The sequence below is a fragment of the Melanostigma gelatinosum genome (assembly GCF_949748355.1).
Source record: "Melanostigma gelatinosum genome assembly, chromosome: 14".
Taxonomy (NCBI): Eukaryota; Metazoa; Chordata; class Actinopteri; order Perciformes; family Zoarcidae; genus Melanostigma; species Melanostigma gelatinosum.
In genome coordinates, this window is record NC_136647.1 from 17643426 (window position 1) to 17665481 (window position 22056).

General features: G+C 44.9%; 2 protein-coding genes across 4 annotated transcripts in view; both read right to left on the reverse strand.

The window, feature by feature from the left end:
• Positions 1-2616: 2616 nt before the first annotated feature.
• ca4a (carbonic anhydrase IV a) lies at positions 2617-11424 on the reverse strand. Its single transcript, XM_079283961.1, has 8 exons — positions 11122-11424; positions 7459-7503; positions 6488-6652; positions 6251-6396; positions 5218-5310; positions 5061-5127; positions 4815-4978; positions 2617-4341 (listed from the first exon to the last, which is right to left on the reverse strand). Exons 1-8 carry the CDS (start codon positions 11246-11248, stop codon positions 4162-4164), a joined length of 987 nt encoding a protein of 328 aa, XP_079140087.1. The 5' UTR covers positions 11249-11424; the 3' UTR covers positions 2617-4161.
• A 5756-nt stretch (positions 11425-17180) lies between these two features.
• Positions 17181-22056, reverse strand: part of mtmr4 (myotubularin related protein 4) — a 42927-nt gene continuing 38051 nt past the window's right edge. For all 3 annotated transcript variants that reach the window (XM_079284058.1, XM_079284057.1, XM_079284056.1), the window contains 9 exons: positions 21804-21915; positions 21114-21309; positions 20719-20904; positions 20220-20390; positions 19746-19900; positions 18081-19542; positions 17812-17922; positions 17591-17679; positions 17181-17425 (listed from right to left, as the gene is read on the reverse strand). In XM_079284058.1, coding sequence (XP_079140184.1) covers positions 17248-17425; positions 17591-17679; positions 17812-17922; positions 18081-19542; positions 19746-19900; positions 20220-20390; positions 20719-20904; positions 21114-21309; positions 21804-21915 — 2660 coding nt within the window. In that variant the 3' untranslated portion in view covers positions 17181-17247. The remainder of the gene's footprint in view (positions 17426-17590; positions 17680-17811; positions 17923-18080; positions 19543-19745; positions 19901-20219; positions 20391-20718; positions 20905-21113; positions 21310-21803; positions 21916-22056) is intronic.

Here is a 22056-nt window from a genome sequence, read left to right on the forward strand (position 1 = left end):
ACTCCATTGCAGTTAAAAGTTGTGCGGCCGGACCGAGTGCCTCTGCATGAAACTCTGAACTTTTCATAACAAATACTGGTGACAGTTGTGTAAACAATGGAGGGGAAGCTTGCGTTCTATCCTGAACTTGACTCTAAATGTTGCTGGTGTTCTTCTAAAACTGTAACCCGATAACCAACGGATTTATAAAGAGCAGAAGAAAAACAAGTGGAAGACGGCGACATGCTGTACAGCTGCTTTTCCTGCGTCTGCTTCAGCAGCCTTCCCATGCACTTGTTGTGATTTGTTCACAGGCCACTACACTGTTGGAGAGTAACTCCCACAGGAACTCATGCAAATATGTACACAATCATTGTTCTTCACACTGCACAGGGTTGTGGCGCATGCTGACAGTTTAAATGACATCAAGTCTGAATCTTTCAAAGAATAATGAACTATAATATATTACAGCACTAAAAGCACTTTGGAAGATGCCCCTTTGCTTTGACTTAATAAGCCTCATATTAGCTGCAGTTGAACTTTTAACTGCATTTTTGCACAGATTGAATCCTGTGGATTTTCCCCATCATGTCGACATGAATCCTATCAGGAAGGGATCTCTTCAGGACCGGTGTGGACAGGACTCAGTAGGAACGATTACAGTGAACACTAAATCTTTCAATGTACATATGGGCATGTGTACAGTGAGACCCACTTAAAAGAATGTCCACCTGTCTTTTAAACTGTCTTTGGAAGAGAGGTGAGCTGAAGTACTTAGAGAAATCCCCCCGACTGTAAAGGGGAATTTTTTTACATTGAGCTATTTTCTTCTATTGGTGTGATGGGGGCTTTCTTCCATATGTGTGCATCCACCTGTTTTACCCCGTCATGAACTACTGTCCACAGTAGGCCAGACTAATCAGGATCGCTTTCCCAAAACTGCTACTCCTAAAAGGGATTACAGTCTATCGCTTTCGCTGACTCTCACAGACCGGCCTCAGAGCCAAGTCTGGCTGCTCTACTGACTCCACTTTCATCGGCCCGACACCGGGAGCAGTGAGCCGCCTCCGCTCCGGCTGATCTCATGGTGCTCCTCGAACATCTCAAGGAACTTATCACGATGCAGACAAGGCACATAGGTAAAGACACCACAGCTCACTTTGGGACTGTTGTTTGGGTTTTGACCACGACGACCTATGACCCGCCCTGCTATTGAAACTCAAGTGTTGCTTTAAGTTGCTTCACATTATTTCGCGGCTTAAAGTGATGTCAGCCGCTGTGTATAAATGACAGGATATTATCCCCACTGATGGGAAATGTAGCAAATGGCTGTAACAGTGTTTGGGCTGTAATAAAAAAGATATTAGCAGTTAATGTTCCCCTGCTGTTTTGGTGCGATTTTCCTTGAATGAAAGCCATTGTGTGCATTGACAAAGCAACGTTCTGCTCATAGCCTATCGCTCTTGAGTTCAATTTAAGAGGAAATGAATGTTTGGCTCTTTTGGATTGCTTCCTCCAGCGGAGGCTTTTGTCGCTGGCTAGCGTCTGCAGGAGCGTCGTCATCCACCGCTGGCTAACGTTATATCATGACCGCCATAGCCGGCAGACACCTCCGCGAGCTATATCACTGGCTGCACAATAACCCGGTTAACAGGTGTATCAATTGGATTTGAGTGAGGTTTATTGGGCCACAGATATTGCTTGGTGACAGCTTGTTGTAGAGAAGCACACTTGGCAGCATCGATCAACAGACTGCGTGAGATGCAGGAAGTGGGGACCTCACATAGGGAGGCGGTAAAGGTGACACTGTTTGTTTTTCTCTCGACCACATGGACAAAGATCGGCCCGGTGACCTTTAACTGCAGCTGGATATCTGATGGGAGAATGGCGCCCTTTGTCCTAGAGACCCCAGGGGACATCTGAGGGGAGATTTAGGAGTTCGTGAGGCTTGTATGGGTGCTGTCCTAGAAGCCTGACTAGAAGACCAAGGTACCCCTGTCAGATATGAAGGATCCACCCTTTGATCCCCAGTCCCTCCTGATGCTTAACTGAAGAAGCAATAGAGGCCTGAGCAGTGGAATGAACGGGAGGCTTTCATTCACGCTTTTGTCTGTAGACACTGTCCGTCTGGGTGCATGTCTCTGTGAAGGGCTGCTGTCCTCCTCGCCTGTCCATCACAATAAGCCTTTTGATTCCTTAATGGGGGTGGGGTCAAAAGAAGGGGGACGAGGACAGAAGGTAACTTGAAAGGGGATGAAGTTGGGAAAAAGCACCTGCAGTCTGTCGGAGCACGGTAAGACAATGAAAGGCGTGTATTGTCTCGGAGATTTGAACGTGTTTGTGTTACTACTTTGGTAGCTTTATAACTTCAAGGACAAGTCAATTAGAATAGGATTAAGGATGTACAACCATGAGCGCCCTCAGACTCTCCTGACAGTCCGAAGGGGAATCGGACAGGAAAGTGAGAAGCTTGAGTCTGTGTGTCTGAGCTAGCACACAGCCAACAGAGTGTATTGTTATATCAGTTTTCACAGTGCAGAGATGCCGGGGTAGGGCTGTCGCTTGAGGCTAAATACCGTTTTGATCACCAGTTCAAATGATTTACGCTGTGCCTGTGCAAGCAGAAGAGGCCGTCAGTAAAAAGGCATGTACGTAGTTTATTCTTTTGTTCAGTCAGAACACATTCGCCATGACACTTTCAAGCATTACAACATAAGTAAACTTGATTGCTCATGAACAACTTGATGCTTCATATATGTTTTCGCATTCAGCACAATATATAAACTTAGCAATACATAAATAACAATAACTGTACGTCTCATATCAATATACACATTCAGTACATGAATACATGTGTACAATGACGCAGCATAGAAATGTAACTCGATGCCTTATGAAACCATGGAAAATACCGTTGAATACATGAAAAAATGAGAATTCTGGAAAATTGGACAGATCTCTCGCTAGAATACATAACGAGTCGTCTTGAATAAATGAGTGAGAACTCAGTGGGGTGTGATTCACAGTCGATAACATTCAGTGCATCCGAAACCGTGTAACACAAACCATGAACACAGTCGCATGTTCTCAAGACAAGCTCACTAACTTCACGGGTCAAAAATGAGAAATGGGGTGCCTGAGGTGTGTCAGTATGAATTTGGCGAGCACGGGTTGTGTGCGTGCAGCTTCACTCCATGTACACTTAGCTCATTAGGAACATCTGGAACATCAGGACATGCAGATTCATGCGAGTGTTTTGAGATGCATGAAAATAATGACGTTGATTTGAAAATGATAAGTGGCGGTTTACACGGGTTAATTCTCGAAAGTCTCGCCGTCTTCTCGCTCCGCCGATGCTCCCTCCTCCCTCCTCCCTCTGGAAGCAGACTGCCCCTCACTTGATAGCGTTTGCATCTCTGCATCTTTGTCTCAGGCGTCGGTAGCCTCTGACTCTGGGAGGAAATAGACTGCAGCTCTGCTACTGATACTGGATTCCCGTGGGGAAAGGCCAGACCTCACCCCCCTCCCCCGGGCTTTCTCAAACCAACTGCTGACTGAGTGGCTGCGTGGCGTTCACCTGATGGCCGTGCTGTGTGCTCCTGGACTTTGAAAGAAAAGTCAAGCTGCTGACTCCTTTGACCACTGGCTTTGAAATGGAGCGTGTTTATTTGACTCAGCTCTGCTATTAATAGTTCACATGCCCCACTGAGAACAGCGCGTCACGTGGCAGGTCATGGGGCTGACATTGGCACTCGGAGCGCAAACCATCGGCTACTCGCACCAACATGAAGCAGAGACTAAATTTACCTGACATTGGACAAGGAGGATGAGGTCTAAAGTGTACGACGGTGTGCTGGCATTTCAGAGGATGACGCTGTGTGGAAAAAGTAGGGCATGACTACAGGATCGGATGTTGAGTGTGAGTTCAGTTGATAAGCTGCTTTATGGCACATTCATAACTCTGAAATGAGACCTACTGCTGCCCTACGCATGCATGAATGCTGATCAAACCCTCACAGCACAGTTCGTAAGACGTTCCTCGAACGCCTTTGTCATTTGCGTTGTAAGGGAGGAACACCAGATGAGTCATGCCTGCACTACGACACGGTCGGTCATCTTAGCAGCCATGCACAGAACGTTTTGTATTCATGGATGTCGCAGTGCAGCACGGGATGCCTCGCTCTAGTTGGTTTGGGACAGTCCCAAGGCCGCGGCGATGGCGACTAGTAGGAGGGCGGAACTGGCCAGGATCACCGCGCCTCCCGATCGAAACACATGCCGACCGTTCAGGGGCTGGACCGGCCTGAAGGTCCCCACCATCTGCTTTCCGCTGTGGAACTTGAGCTCAGAGAACGCCCGCAGCTGGAGGAACAGACGAGAAACACAAATGTTATGCTCCAGAACACTCCAGTACACACTAAGTACCAGTCATACCACACAATATTGAAGAACTTGTACTTTGAGTATTTCAATTTTGTGCAACTTTATAGTTTTGCTCTTTTATCTGACAGCTTTAATTACAAGTTACTTTACTGATGAAGACGCGACACAAGAACACGAATGCTTGTGAAATACCATTCATTGTTAACCCGTGGTTACCCGATGTTATGCGACCGCTTACAAAAGAGCAGTGTCTAGTTGGGGCCCCTTGTCAAATTTCAGATGTCTGAGTCCCACCAAATGCCAACACATCCCCCCTTTAGATACTCCAATGGAGGCCCACAGAGGTGAAATAATTGAGTATTTCTAAAAAATTTAAATAAAAAAAAAAAAGATGTAAAGTGTTTTTAAAATCTCCTCGCATTCCTTCACTTTATCTGGTCTATGATCCTGACCTGTTCCATGCTCAGAGGGATGGGATTCTCAAACAAAGTCCAAATCACAGCCTCGGTGCACCCCGGGGTGGTGAGAGAGCCCTTGTAGCGGTAATAGGCGGTCAGATTCTGCTCAGCTGGGATTAGTTGTGCCAGGGAGACAGAATACAAAGAAGTATTTCCATCTGAAAACAGAAACAACCACAGACAAAACGTGAGCAGCACCGCCGTGCAGCCATGTTGGTGACTTTGAACCTCAGTACGTACTTGCAGCTTTGATGCTTTGCAGAGCGTTGATGATGGGCTCGTACTTCCGGTTTGCACTATTGGACCTCTGAGGATTGTAAATATACACATTTCAACACAGTTTCATGTACGACTTGAGGTCTGTTCGGTCGTAGCAGTTTGATTTCAATATGATTACCTCGTAGAAGAACCCAAGGACTGCAACTCCCTGCGGGTCTGATAGTGCTGTTGTCAGATCAGTGTAATGGTGCTTCATGTGAACGATGTGCAGCTGTTGAGACAAAATGACTGATGTTACCGCTGTTTCACAATCATTTTTTACACTGCGTGTAGACTCCTATGGGACCCATAAGAAAAGTCACGATTTTATCAGTTTGCAACATTTGTTGAGCATACTTCCTGCTCGAACAATAGACGTGGACACCTCAGATATCAGTTAAAGTTCATCAGTTCTTTATCAAAAACGCACCCATAGAAAATAAGTTTAACAGCCCAATCACTATTTTTCACTATTTAAAGGATAAGTCTGGTGATTTTATATATTGTCCACAAATTCCACAAAAAGACCAAAGCCAGTAATTCATTTATCCTACGAACAAGTCTGTGTGTATAGAGCTCCATTGTTTTAAAAAGACCTATTATTAATAATAAGATATCAATATGCCACATCATCAAACTGGGTGACATGTTCCTTTAAACACTGGCAATGTGTTTATTTTGAGAGTCAGCCCTTCATACAACATCCTGCTGCTGTAAATACTCACAAGCACGAAAATAGTTTCCAACAAATGCACCTTTTACTCCTATTTGAGTAACGTTCAGTGTCCAGGGAACTATTGGAAAAAACCAGCTATGTATTTGTGGCCTGTTTTTTAAAGATTCATGTCTTGAGTAGGAATGAATGGGCTGCAGACACGGTGGACAGGTCGGGAAGTACTGAGGGACGGACTAATGCACGGTCTTGGTCTTTTTAATGGGAAAAATATAGAACATCACCTGTCCCTTTTTAGATTTACAGTATATTCACATACATATTTAAAACGTTCAATTTATAGGGAAAAACTGCCTTTTTATGATCCTAGTTCAAATTGTTAGTTTGTTTTTCTGTTGAGTTTCCAGCTTTTACGCGTTGGCAAACCTTTCACAGCTTCAGTTAATAGCTTCACTGAAGACGGGATGTGTGTGTGTTTTGTATGGGAAGGTTGAGGTACCTCCATGGGATACTGCTCCCCATCGATGGTGTGTTCGGAGCCCGGCCCTCCATTGTTGCCCCAGTGCAGGTGGAACTGCACAGCCTTGTAGTTGGTCGGTAGGCCTCCACCTGAGATGGTGCTCAGGTGAGGAACTCCAACCTGAACTGGAGTGGGACACGCATCGGGCATAAAGACGTCACACAACAGCTCCACAGCACTGATGGCTATCTGATGGAAAATGGAACATGTGCTCACCCGAGTGGCCGTTGTTCTTGATGGTGCCTCTGAAGATCTGCTGGTAGTTGTCGAACTGGAAAGGAGTCAGCCGCTCGTCTTTCACAGTCTTCCTGGTGACGATGTTGATGGGCGACTGGTTTCTTCCATCACAGTCGCTGTGAGCGTGGTTCCAATTGTCTGGCGCTAAAACAAGAAAAAGGCCGAAGTTAACGAGTCATAGCAACGAGACAACACTCGTCAGGGTTCGTAATGATCTTCTTTTAGGAGCTGCCATAGGCTCAATGTGTTTTATTGATCGACCTGCTGATTTTAGTTGAATGTTAGTGGGCATATCGGTAATGTTTTAGAGATTGTTTTGTATTCCATGACACCTCGTGTGCCTAAAGGTGACTGTTCATCCTCTGTGCATGGAGTACCGCAGTGACTTGTCGGTCTTCATCGGTATGTTACCTTTAGATCCATTATTTCAAAAGCATCATATCAATTTTACAACTGAGCAAACTATAGGTCTGTCTTACAGAAGTTCTCAGAACTTCTTTCGGTTAGACTCCAATAAATAAGAAGTTATTATAATAGGTTCAGATTTGACATCTTTTCAAATTTCTTCATACTTAGTTAGCATCTCTAGGGTACCTGTACCTTTTAGAGGCTCCTGATTATATCTCTTGACTTACTAACCCCATATGAGCCCTTCATCTCTGGTATATCTCTATCAGTAATTCCCAAGTCCAGGCTGAAACCAGAGGAGCCTCTTCAGCAAAGGCCCCTCAACTTCGGAAGCAACCTGAAATCAGGCTGGTGAGCTCGTCATCCTCTTATAAACACATTCTTTTCTTTGTTCTATTCTATGCTTGTATTTTATTGCACTTTACATCTGTTGGATTTACGTCCTATGTCAAGCACTTTGTAACTTGCTTTTGAAAAGTACCATATAAATAGTTATTTGTATGATCAAATAATGTTACTTTTTTGTATTTAATTAAGCTTACCATTGCATTGATGATCACAGGTGAACTGGGACTGATAGCACCAATCTGAAACACAGAAAATTAAAGAATAGATTGTCATGGCAAAAATCTAGCAAACGTCCAGTTTAAGATTTGATGTCAACACCAAATAATGTAAAGATCACAACACACACACACACACACACACATACACACACACACACACACACAGTCAGCCTGCACTGCGTGCTAACCTCTGACACCAACAAGCCTCAACAAGCCTCGACCTATTGTGAGGTCAGAATGCGATGTTTCTTCTTAGAATAATCACTGACAACTGCAGCTGGATTATTTGTGTTTTACAAACGTGTCCTTTTATTACTAATAATTATTTTCCCCTTATTGCAAACAGTGAATTGTTCTTCTATGTATGGGATTGGCTCCTGACTATTATTCCCGGCCATACAAAAACCCATAATACACCGGAATTGTCTTCCTATTCACAAAAACAGCTGCCGTTTGAGCTTTATCTTCCCGTGCTATCAGAATAAACACAGAGCCAATCTTTTGCATCAGCGAGGTCCCATTCTCACACGTTTGTCTGAGGGTTTATTAATATTTCACAATTGGTTTGCATGTTTCCACCCCGTACTCGGAGACAAATATCTGCAGCTACCTCACGAATGAAATATTTATGAAAATCACACATGCCATTGAGGAGGGCCTCCCGCTCTGGTATTCGACCGGTGGCTTCTCCCGGTGTTTTTGAAGGAAGTCAGTGTTAGCTTTCTATGCCGTGTTGCTCTGGCATGATAATGGTACTTGGCAGGTGTTTCAGATTGTATTCACTGGTGCCGTCATTCACTCTACTGGTTGCAGTAAATAAAGAGATGCTGCTTTCTTTAAATCTTTGTTATAGTCTTATTCATGTTGCAGGGTTTGCATGTGTGTGGGTGGAACCTAAAATGCTGCAGAGGAAAAAATGATCTCTTATTGCTCTGTGACTATTGCCTGGTGGCTGAGGGTATTAAAAGATTATTTTTATTTTCAAATCTTCACTCACTTTCGGCTACATGTTCTGACGGCATTGGCGGTAGCTCTGCAAATGTGTCACTCTCTGTACTCAGAAGTCTGCATTGAGGCCACATGTTTTCTCATGTTTGATGTGTAAGCAGTGGTGGAAAGTACATTTACTCAAGTACGGTAGGCTACTAAAGTACAAAGTGGAGGTACGTTAGTATTTTCATATTATGCCATTTTCTACTTCTATTCCACTGGGAAAATATTGAAATCTTTACTCCATTGCATTTATTTGGTAAAACGTTACTAAGATAATTCATACGAAACATACGAGTTCATAGAATATGATGTACAGCTATAAATTCAACTAACTGTCAAGAATTAAAATGTTTGTTCAATTAAGTTTCACCAACTACAGCTCTATGAACATAAATAGGCCTAATGGTGTAACACTACAATCCTCTGCATTGTACTTTTGATACTTTGCCGACATTTAGCTAACTTAAAAATAAAACCCTTTTCTCTAACACTTTATATTAAGGTATGAGGAACTAACTGCCGGTGAACCATTAGTTCATATAAGTAACTTCCAATCAAATTTTAACAAGTACTTCCATATTAATTCCTAATGGAGGACTAGAAAACAGATATTATTTAATCATTATCTCATGAATATCTTGTAAGTCGATCTTACTGACCACTTTTATGAGTTGTTCCAAAACTAGCTCAGTAACAACTCATTGACTAATTACTTAAACATTAATCAGCCCACTGCTTTTGTACAGTGTGGTATTGTTCGTTGTACTTACGTAATGGATCGGAATACTTCGTCCATCACTATCTGTTAGTAGAAATATATTGTATGGCTCATCGTCGCTTGTTTTTATCTCAGCCAATCAGATTACTGTCCGCACAATTGTTGACCAATCAGTGCAGGGCTTTGATCTCCTACGCGGCGCAGAGCATGTGAACAAGATGAATGGGTTTCAATGGATCCCAGAACTTTGTCGAGAGCGCGAGCTGAGGAAACCGTTAAGAAGAAAACAAAAGACGGCGAAAGGAAAATAAATAGGCCTCGTCTGCCCGGCACGTCGACCGCAGTGAATGCGCCCCGCGGAGACACGTCTTTTCATGCCATTGTGTTGTCTGAGCCAGACATAAACTCTGCGCCGTGGACGCTGCGTTTCACATGAAAACACGGTTCAAAGGAAAAGCAGACATCTTGGCTATACAGACAACGCGCTGCAGCGCTGGAAGGTGCTCCTCATCACTGCATGAATGAGCACGCGGAGCGGCGCATCAGACAACACATAGGGCCATATTTAGTGTGTTTAATAGTTTCAGTGCCTGCTGCTCCAGCTCAAAATTAAACATGTTCAGTTATATTGCAAGGAAAATAAACAGGCATTACATAACTCACAGATCCGGTCAATTATTATATATTTGAGCTTTTGAATAAATGTTAACCATCTCTCTCTACTGTATTCATATTCGATGATTGGTCTCTTAAAATAGCTTGATTGGACTTCACAGCATTCTGAGTATCCCAACATGAATGAGAAATCATAATTAATTTATATTTAAAAGACAGACAGAATGATGTATTTGGATTTGGATTGTCACGTTTTCTTCCAAATGAGCGCATTTCTTAACCGATTAATATGTTTAACTGATCGCACGGACCAAAAGGGCTCCGTCACTTCAGTCGTTAGCGCTGATAGAGTCTTGGTGCCAAACCTCGGGGACTTTGTCTCTGAAATGAACGCCTCAGAATCACCTGCTGTGAATTTGGTGACATTGGCGGTGCGCAGCTCGACGCGTCTCTCTGCGGTAACGAGGACAAATGGCCGTCATTGGCTCAGTGTGGATCAGAGCAGGTGCACGAGAGAGAGAGGGAGAGGGAGAGAAAGCGAGAGACAGACGGAGAGCGAGAGATGAATGATTATAGAGCGAGAGGTGTCCGGACCACAGTGGCACTGAGGGAATCTCGGCTCGGTCAGATCTGCCAGCTTTTTTTTGTCTTTTGGCTCCGTTGATACAGGATCTGTGAATCCTATCTGCTCTTGAACAGGGAGCCGGTGGTGAAAATGCAAGTTTCAGATGAGAATGTCGGACATAAGGAGGAATGCGGGGTGCCACAGCAGTGTTTTGGACAGAGCAGGTGTGTATGTGGAGAGCGTCACGCGGGCGCTTTTGGCGCGGAGCGAGCCTCTCATCTGGGGAGCCGTGGCTGCTCGGCTCCTTTTTTTTTTTTCTTTTTTTTTTTCTGAATCTATTTTTGGATTTCTGTCTTTTGAAGTGTTCGGGATTCTGCAGTAGATCAACTTTCTAATTGAATAGTTGGAAAAACTGGTAAAAACAAAAAAAGCAACTTCATCATTCTTGTCTCATTGAGAAGCTCTCTGGTGCATTCATTATTCATTATATGTTCAGAACTAGGAATTAAGTAGACATACATTCAGATATTGATAATCAATCACTTGCATTCTTAAATGACACAGCACAGATTTTGATCAGAAATATAAGAAACATATAAAAAGACATATTTCATCTCCTAGTAATATGATCGGATAAATATCTCTTAATTCAGTTAATTTACCAATTTCTGTCAGACCTTTACTGTGGCAAATGAAATGAAACCTCCGGTTGTTTGACATATTGTCCATGAACAGAAAGCAGACTCACCTCCTGCTCCTGTGCAGGTTGTCCAAAACGATGCCAGCAGAACGGGCAGGATTAGTTGCTGCATTTTGGAGCTGACTCGGCCGAGGGAAGACAACACAATGACTTGTTTTTTCCAGTGTGATCGCATTCTTGCAGGGGGTCTTCTACTTATCTATCACCATACCCCAACAGGAAAGAAAAAGAGTGGCCCCTCCCCCCTTGGGCACCATCTCTGATAAAGCTCTCTTTACTGATAAGAGCTTCAATGAGCGGGGGCCCCATCAATGGTCTCCTGTTGTGCGGGAGCCACATCCAATAAAATCCTTAGTCACGGTGCTGATAGAAATACATCCTGGTGATTGGGGAGGTAGGCATGGCACTGAGGGGAATCTGATGGAGTTAATCATCTATGCGGGGCAGCTCGTTGCTCCACAGGTAACGCAAGGTGGCCCTCAGAGGATTAACTGTGAGGAAATGCACTCTAAGAAGGGATGTGTTCAAAATGACACAACACGTGTTGAATTTCAACACAACTACAGAGTCTGCTCAGGGACAACTCATGTTGTGTTCATTTCAACACAGCAAATGTGTAAACCATTTCTACACAACAGCTGTGTTACATGGCTTAACATATAAATGTGTTATTTTTACACATGATGTGTAAATCATGTGTAACCCAGATAAACACATACAAGTGTTATTTCTGCACATTGTGTGTCACCAATGTGTAATGGAAGTACCAGGTGACTCTAATGAATATTTTTCTTTCGATAATAATGAAAAGCAAGGATACAATCATGAGCCTTTATTTCGTCTTTCATTTCAAATTGTCAACTTTTAAAAATACTTTTTTCAAACAAAACAGGCTTAACATGCATTTGTAATACAACACATACAAGTCAAACAATTCATGAAATGTTATTACTGAACATGACATCTTGTACCTCGGATTGAGATAGAGCTCGTCATTGCTAAAACTTGACACACCGGTAATATCAAGAGGTCGAACATCTGCAACATCATCCAAATTATCATTTCAAAATCTTTAGTTTGTTGCACAACAGATGCATAGAAATGCTCATCAAAGCACTGAACTTCAAGCACTCTGATAAGAAAGAGTAACGTCTCCTCCTGGGGTAGGACATGAATTATCTGACCTAATAAGTGCTCCCCGTGATATGTGTTTTTAGTGGCAGCACAGATCCAGTCCTGTATGTCTGGCCATTTACAGTCAGTGAACGTGTAACATAAATGATGCTACCAATTGTGAAATCTTTGTGCATGGCTGACTTTAAGTCCCGCGAGTATAAGATCAGCTTTCTTTGAAGAACCAATGTTCACAGGGTAGGCATTGCCGACATTGTATGTTTTACAAAAAGGGTCCCTAAGCTTGAAATTCTACATTTGTTGAACCTGATGTTTATAGGCGAGTGTTTTGCACTACAGTCACGCAACAACAACTCTACCTCCAAAGGAGCCACACCCTCAAGTACATCATGCATTATGTCCACACATGTATTTTCTGTTACATGAAAATATTGCAGACTGTTCAAACATGTATTCTCTTTTACACCAGTTGAGCTCGGATCACAGACCCGAACATGTTGCTCATAGTTCTCTCTGGTCCTTTTTACAACATGGTCTTCATCAAACACTGACTGTACTTCCTCCTTGTCAATCACACAAAACTGACATTTGTGTGCAGAAAAGCTTTCTACACAGCCGCACATGTACGCACTGCCAAATGATCTGCTGTCACAATACAAAGAGTTCCAAACAGCGTTCCAATTTGTCCATTGACTTCTACTTCTATACCAGAGTTCTCAAGGACTCTGATGTCCTCAAGAAGTGGCTCTAGTATCGTACCAATCCCATACATCTACAGATGAATATTATTATTATTGGTGGACTGAACCTCTTCATCTCGTACTTCCCCTTGTTCCTTTACGGTTCGAACAGTCCTTCTGTTTCACACCGTCGGTACAGTACTTGATATGTCCCGAGTCAGCTTGTTCCGGATCTTTATTGAAGCTATATGACATCTACAGTAGCACGCTGTGCAAAGGAACATTGTTAGAGAAGTATTAGCAACAAAATGTATGAAGTGTGTATTGAATAAATATCATTTATGTATTAATATACATTACTTGGTGATGGTGGGTTTAATCTATTATAATGCATCTTATAACCAACTGGCTGTGAGATAACTAGTGCAGTAAAAAGTCTAAATATTTCCCTCTGAAGTTTAGTGGGGGTAGAAGTGTCAAAAGGCATAAAATAGAAATACTCAAGTACCTCAGATTGTACCAGGGAAAGCGCTTCAGCAAATGTACTTAGTTACTGTTAATACACATTTGAAATTCCAAAACATATTTGGTATCTCATGAGAAGATGTGGGATCAACACCGCAATTCAAAATACATCATTGACTTGTGATGTATTTTGTATTCAGTGGGGTTTAATGACTCTCCCAGTGAGACTGAGCAGTAAACAAAGTGTATCTCTCTCACACACACACACACACACACACACACACACACACACACACACACACACACACACACACACACACACACACACACACACACACACACACACACACACACACACACACACACACACACACACACCTGAGATCTTTAAAAAGCTTTATTTTCACGCCCAATTCACTCTATTCAGAAAACCCATCGAGTCAGTGCAACCCTTTGCAAAGACATCTCATCATCTCTCAACTCTTTCCACTGAAAAGTTCTGTAAGTACAGCGAGGCACACTGGGAGAATGTCCTCTTAAAAACATGAATTAGCTTGCGTTGCTCTTCTTTGGACATGAGCCTGAGGAAAATGAACATGATGGTGCATGATGATGTGTCTTGGATTCATTTTGTGCGTGTGTGTGGGGGGTAATACATGTAAAGCACAACAATGTAAGCTTCCCTTTTTTCAGGGAAGGAAATTGATTCTTATGTTGGAAGAACTTTACCTGTAAAACAAAACCCATGATTGTGAAATCATGCAAAGGTGTCTTGATTTGTTCTGCTGGAGGTTTCCTTGCAGTCCATCACCCACTGCAGCCTTACATTACCTTTGATAGAAGAGCTCCATCTAGTGGACACATGGAGGGAAAGCATTGCTGTTTTTCTTTAGTTAATGCAGTGCTGGGAGAGGTTTTCTCATCCTTTACTTAAACTACAGTTGACACAATGTCAGCAGCATCTTAATGTTTTAACTGGTAGAGGCGGAACTTACTTTAACTACCGGACATACTTTTGGGTCATTTATTCACTGAAAAGCAGAGCATCACATTTTAAATGCTCATTACCATCGATACTACTAATCAGTACTGGGTAAACTGTAAAAACTAAGTGTCTCAAATATCCAATAGTGAGGAACAAAATAGTTTCAGAGGGGCTTCAAGAAATCCTTTACATACGGAAGAACAACCAATACGCTCCTGCGGCAACTTCTGACCACCACAGTGGGCTCCAGCAAGCACTTTAGTTCACTAAAGTCATAGTATAGTATGTTGAAAAAAAGTCATAAAAAAAAATCATATTATAGTAAGTAACCTAAAAATATAGCAGGTTAAATAGTCATATTATACTGTATAAGCCATCCCACCTGTTCAACTAGTGGTCAGCGCTCTGTCTTGCAGGATGTTGATCAGCTGGTGAGCCTCACCTCAGCCTGGTGCTGCTCCAGGTCAAGCAGCGCAACACCTGAATATGGACCGTCTCTCTTTTGGCTGTTCACTTTGTTCCTGATATTTTCACACACGCCGACGTTACTGACTACAGACTCTCCACATTGTTTTTGTTTAGTAAATAGAGTCCTTAAAATAAATGTTCGCATTTATTACTTTTCAACTCTTCTAGGCTCATTAATGGTGCAGCCTTTGAGTTAGTTGTAACAGTCAAAGTAATACTACTGAATGTTGACGACGTGATGAAAAGTCAAAGTATATTATGTTAAAGAAAGTCATAGTACAGCAAGTCGAAATAAGTCAAAACTAAATCATGTTTAGTACTTCGAGTCATTGTATAGTATGTTGAAAAAAGTCACAGCATAGTTTGCTAACAATATTTTACAAACTGATGTTTCATTCTGAAAAGTAACTAGTGACTCCAGCTGTCAGGTAGTGCAGTGAAAACTATTCTAAATCATTTAGCCAGGGGATTTGTTTTCATTGATTCTACGATGCTTTAGCACAAAGTTCTGATTTTAGTTTTAATTTGAGAGGTTTTGCAGTCAGATTCCTTTCACTCACACCAACTCATTGGTGTTTTGTCTCCTTTGTTATTCTTTATTGTTTTGTCATACTCCTCACCTTCTATCATATACCAGTGCATTCACAGTGTATTTGCATTCAGTGCGTTTGGGCCTCTTAACAATTGGTTGTCCTGGATTATTATGATTTTTCAGCCTCATCAGTACCCGATATGCTGACAATGACATTTTGGTCTCATCACTTCGGACAAAGAGTGCACACTACAACCCTTTGAATACTATTCCCAGAGCGCTGTAAAACATAAGCATGATAGACAACAGATCCACGATATAATATTTTATTTTAACCCATGGGATTTAACTTTTACAGTGCATTTCTTTACAACAATTATTCATTAAGTGACACGTTTTAGCCCCCACTACGGATCAGAAAACTCTGCGTGTTACATTTCTGAGTTCCTCTTAAAGATTTTGACTTCATGGACACCGTGTGAAAAAATCCCAAATATTAGACAATGGAAAATCACACAGGTTAACCAACTCGGTGACATCCCATCAACCATTAAACCGGTTCGCCTCATTATCAAACCATCTGTTAATCTTTAGTTGTCTCACTTAAGCTGCTAACTATCTATCTGTACCATTAAAACATAGATAGGTGGCCAATTAGAAACCTGCTGCCATCCAGAGGAAGAAAAAACAAAAGGCTTTAAAATGAGACAGAACGTAATATGGCACTATTGTCTCAAAGAACAACCAGGAGACACAAACATCTTTTTAAAAGCGGACTGTGGCCAAACTCCCCTAAACAGAAGAAGAAGCTCCAGTCTTCACCGCCAGTTAAGCCGAGTAGGAGTCAGTCAGATGGACATCAAGCTTCATGTGGACACCAAGCCATTCACTCACACGTCACAGAATACAGTACCTTCAGATGTAATATTCTCACATTAGAAGTAGATATTACAGAAATCTGCTTTGCCCAATGATGTCACGTTCTCTTCCTCGTTACACATCCAGCACACTTCCCACAAAACAAACGCGCTGCAGCCGTCGGTCCACGCGCATCCCTCAGAGCGTCGAATGCCACGACATGGCCATACTGGAGAAAAGCATTGATAAAGACGGAACCACGTTGTGCATATACATCATTTTGAAAACACATTGCAGCAATGAACACATATACGACCCACCAAATGCACGAGAACATAAACGCGATCCAGTTGTCCATTTACATATTACATTCAGGCTCCAAGAAAACGATGCAATGACTAAGTAAACAGCAGATTTCTCCCTTTTGCTCAAGTTTGGTCTCAAATTCCCTCAAAAACACGACAGCTAGTAGTGCACAAAATAAGAATACAAAATTAGACTTTTAAATACTGTAGCAGCAATTATTTTTCCTTTTAAAGTTGAAAGCCTCCAGTAGTACAGGTAAAGGCTTTGGAGTCCCCGACACGTGGAAGGGTGATAGATTGTCCTCTGAAGTACGAGACAGTGTCTATAAGGAGGGTGCAGGTGTTTGGTACTAAAGGTTCGTGACTCTAATGGGGTGGACAGGTTGGAGAGGTGTCTCGGACCGGGCACCGCTAGAGGACGGAGCTGTGTGGAGGCCACTCGACGCCTCAGTGCTTCAGGCTGAAAGTGTCTTCCAACAGGAGGTTCTGTTCTAAAAGGAAAACCTCCCCCGCTGACACACCTCCATCTCACACCTTTTCCTCCTCTCCGCCTTTCAGACAGACCGTCTTCACAGAGCATCTCCGCTCCCAAACAGAGCCTCCCAAAGAGCAAGAATTTCCTGCAGCTCCCCGCCCCCTTCCCCCCCCCCACTGCAGTCAAAACCACAGCAGGTTGGGGTTACAACGGGGCGCTCAGCTAAACGAGCAGGACAGAGCCGAGGCGGGCCATGCTACGCAACACTTCTCTCAGCTGGAGGCTGTGGCGATGGCCTTCTTGAGCTGCTGGCTGCGGATCTCGCGAGTGCGGGCCTCGAGGAGCAGGTCGTGGCAGGTGTTGCAGACCAACACCGCGTCATACAGCTGCTGGTCTGGGATGGGCAGCTTCAGGTGACAACAGTCTTTACAGAACACATTGCCACAGTTCCTGAAGATGAAGACCACAAAGGAAGTTAGTAATAATTCTGTGCTCAGCAGTCAGGCCCGGGATTGACAACAAACGTTACACCACTAATGTAGAAACGCACACATCTTTACATTTTCTGAATTTGAGATTCTGTGTGTTCATATGTAAACCACAGTGAAGCCCCACCTGCAGTGATGACGCCTCTTGGCTATCCAGAACTCACAGTCACAGTTGAAGCAATGGGAGGCCATGTGGTCAGGCACCCACCTCGTGACCTACACACACAGAGAGACATCTATCAGAACAGTACTGTAAAAGGAGGTGCTCCTAGGCATGCAGGTGAGGGGAAAGAAGGAAGGTGTGAAGGGCTGAGATAGAAATGATTTTAGGCATTGACGCACACGGACCTCTGTGTCCTTGGGTTCCACTCGATCCCAGCTGCCCTCAGAAAGACGGTCCTCGCTGTGGGTCGACAGAGAATCCTCCTCGTTACTGTTGTCCGACTCACGCAGACAGGTCTGAGAACAGAGAGAAGATGAGCTCAGGTGACAGACAGCAATGTGAGCAGAGACAACACTTCCTGAGGATCAAAAGTAAACATCTGCAGACGCTGCAGAAAGGAGCTTCTCGCACTGGACAGTCCGTCATTATTGTCGTCACTGAAAAAGCTACTCACGATGTCATCCTCATAGTCGATGTCGGGCTCCGAGGGAGGCGTACTGTACTGTTTACTCTCCAGCCTCATCTGCAGCTGTCGCACCTGCTGCCTCAGCACCTCCACCTCCTGCTTGTAGCCGGCCTCGATCTGCCGCAGTCTCTGCTGCACGGCATCCATGGGCACCGGAAGCCCGTCGTCATCGAGGTACGCTGGGGTCTGGGGCGGGGGAGGGGAGCTGGAAGCGGAGGGCGAGGAGTACGACACGGGCAGGAGCTGATGACCTGCCAGGGAGTAGCTGTTGAGGGCAGTGGCAGCAGACCCACACAGACCGGTGTAGCCAGCACTCCTGGCTGCAGACAGCCATCCAGCATGAAGAGGGCTGCTGGGATAACAGAGAGCCTCTCTGCGGCAGCACTGGGACCCGTTGGCGATGGCGAAGCCCTGGGAGCGGAGCAGCTTACTGGCAAGCCGACGGCTCTGGTAAGTGTTGTGCTGCAGGGCCCGGCTGGCGCCATAGTGACTGGCACTGCTGCAGGCGGACTGTACCAGACCCTGGACGCTCTCCCAGTGGGAGCCGAGCAGGGACAGGTCTGTGAACTGGCTCTGGGCGATCAGGTGGCGAGGTGCTACCTGGTTACAGTCTACAGGAGCTACTGCAACTGTCAACACGCGCTCTTTTCCTTTCCCTATGTCTGTCCTCATGTCCCCCTTCTCCTTCTGGGGTTGAACCTGGGCCTGTGACTCAGGCTTCTCCTCCTCATTCAAATTATTCTCTGTGAGGTCCTGGCTCACTGTGGGCGGCAGGGCGGGGGGAAGCTCTCCCTCACCTGTGAGAGTCTCTGTGGAGTCCTCCATGGGAAGGAGTGGTGTTTGCTGCTTCAGATCCAGCAGGGCTGCAGGTTCTGGGAGGCCGTCAGCGTGGCCGTTAAGCAGCGAGGTGGGTGCTGTGGCTGCAGGCTCGGTGCCCTTGCAGGGGAGAGGTAAGCAGGGCTCTGACCTGTGAATGGGTGACGTGGTGCTTTCAGCAGTCCTACGGGGGCTCTCAGCCTCCAGCGGGGGTGGCGGGAGTGGAGGGTTAGTGATCCGAGGCAAAGCCTGTTGAAGGACAGGAGTGGGGAAGTGAGTGTGAGCGACGTCCTCACTGAGAAGGACCGGGGAGAGGGGTAGAGAGGGCAGGGGCTGTGTGGTGAGACAGGGCTCCTCCACTGTGTCTTCACAGCACTCTGCACCCGGGACACCCTCTGGGGTCTTGGCAGGACTCGGTTGCAGAGGTTCCCCCTCACTGCTGCCCAGTCCAGCGTCAGGTTCGACCTCATCAGAGACATGCGCAGAGGTTTCTTCCATGGCTGGGGAGGACTCTGGGGCAGAGCGACCCTCCTGGCAGTGCTTATTGAGATTTGGGTCGCTGGAAGTGCGTATCAGGGGCATCCCGTTCTCAAAAGCTGATAGCAGGTTGTCCATGGAGCGGGTCTTGGGAAGTCTGAAAGTCAGAAAATAGATTAAGGGTTTAGTTTTTTCCACAGGCGCAGAAATGGCAATGATGCAATTCTCTGTGTGGGACTGTAGAGGGCAGTCTGGCTCTCTGTAACATGAGGGATATCTGAATTCATGTCTGTAGAGACTGTAGAGGCCTCTCTAGTGAGTACAGATACTGTGGAACCGATCCGCATCAAACCAACACACCTGTCCAGGGACCGGGAGGTGAGTTCATCTCCTGTGACACTCGGGGGGAGGTAGAGCTCCATCGAATCGTCCACAGCGGTGCAGGGGGACGAGGTGGGCAGGTAGACAGCTGTCCACAGCTGTAACGCTCGTGTGTGGCACACTGGCTGCAGCACCTGGCAGACAAGTGACGGGGACAATCCCACAAGGTCAACATACAGTAATGATGGTGCCTGGTACTTTCATAGTCCTGTTCTACCACTGCTTGCTGTGGGTGGAGAACTATGACCATTTCTATGCTTTTCTTAAAAATCATTCACAGAGGATTATGGTGGCATATGATCAAACTTGAAGTGAGTTTCATTAAAAATAGAATGAAAGTGGAAATTCAGTCACACTATGCATTAATCAATACCACTGTTCTCTTTGTTTCTACAAATGAATAATAGTCTAAAAGTAATAGTGTAATGACATTATAAGGACAGTGGTAGGTACCATATCATGACTGGGGATGTAGAGGAAGTTCTGGAAGTTCTTGTTTCCGTTGCGAAGCAGAGACCACACAGAGCAGGTGCGTTTGTCGATGTTCCTCATCTCCCTCTCGCGAGCGTTGTTGCACAGGAAGGTCCCGTAAAGACACGAGTACGTGTGCTGCACCAACTTGACCTGGACACACGCGGAGCATGAACACACGGCAATGATTTACATTCCTTAAGGTTTGATCGTGATCCGTCACTTCAGTGTAACAGCGGATTGTCGTGAAACAAGATTAGCTTGTTACAAAATTAGAGTGTTGGTTCGCACTTCTTATTGGCTGCAACTCGAGGCAATGGCTCAAGGATTATAATGGAATGCAAAAAACGGATTCATAATATACAAGTTCATGTATTACATGTATTGTGTCTTTAAAGATGCTTTCATGTTCTCACACATCGGTGAAATAGTCACACAATGAAGATGTACACAGTCCATGTAGTGTTGTGCGACCACCCACCAGGAAGGCCTCGTTGAACTCAAAGAGGCAGGGGAACTGTTTGAGCAGCTGGTGAACACAGTCCAGCCACTGCAGGAAGACGGGACACTGCTCGCTGACATCGTCAGCGTTCTCCTGGTGGCCACAGCGGTCCCCAAACTTATGACCGTAGTCCAGCCACTCGGTCTCCACAAGCACCTGGAAGCCCTGTGGACGACACGGCAGTCAGTACTGAAGGTGATGACATTACAATGCAACATAAACTATACTTAAGAGAGTACTCCAGTGATTTACAATGTAATCCAATAACATTGTCGGAGACTTAAAAGAGACATCTCCTGGTTTATTCCACAAGTTCTTCGTCTAAAATCCCAACTGCATGAAACATTTTGGGGCCAAAGCGTGCAGACTCTCACCTCTAATGTCCTGTAGTAGGGGTCGAGCAGGACCTTGGCGAGGGCTACAATTTGGGGTGTGCGGTCCCACCCGTCCGAACAATGCACCAGGACAGGACGGCCGTCCCTCTCCACCGCAGAACACACCAGAGTGGCTGCCTTCAGCATGACGGACAGGTGCTGCAGCCAACGGGTGCTCTCAAGTGCCGAAAGCCAGCTGGAAACACCAGAGGTGATCGATTAGATAAGTACAAATCGATATAGAGCCTGTCCCAACTGAAGTGACCTGGAGCCTAGACAGTGTATACATACATCAGCTATGGTAACCCAGGGTTAGCTTACTCTGGGTTGTTAGGCTGATGGGGTTAGGAGGATGATACCTTTGACCTATATCTACTGAGGCCTCCCTCCATCAGAATAACATCAAGTCTTAAAATAACCTGGTGTGACATCATAGCAGCTGGGTTAACCTATGTGCTGTACATACAACCACACATCAACACAAACAGTCAGCGATGCTAAAAGATGGAAATGCTTTATACACGTATCCACTGTCAGTGTGTACAGACAGACAGCTGGCACCCCCGCAGGAGTGGGACTGGATGGTGGCAGCGTTCCCATTTCCGCATGGTGTTGCCTTACTGTGAGGTGAAGCCATTGGGGGGGGGGGGGGGGGGGACTCGGAGATGAAGGTCAAACAGATCGACTTACTTTCCTGGATCCGGGATCTGACTGCAGACGGTCCTCAGAGCCTGGAAGCTGTTCCTGATGGCGTGGATGTTGGCCATCCCCATGAACATCACCTCACAATTGGGGTAGTACTCTAAAAAACAAACAACTCTGATGAGGACATAAACAAGGCTTCGTGTTAGCATGGTGTGTTCAGATGATGGTGCTTTTATTGTCTTAAATGTAACATTGGTGTTTTTTTAGCAGTGAGTCACTGGCGGCAGCAATCACTTTC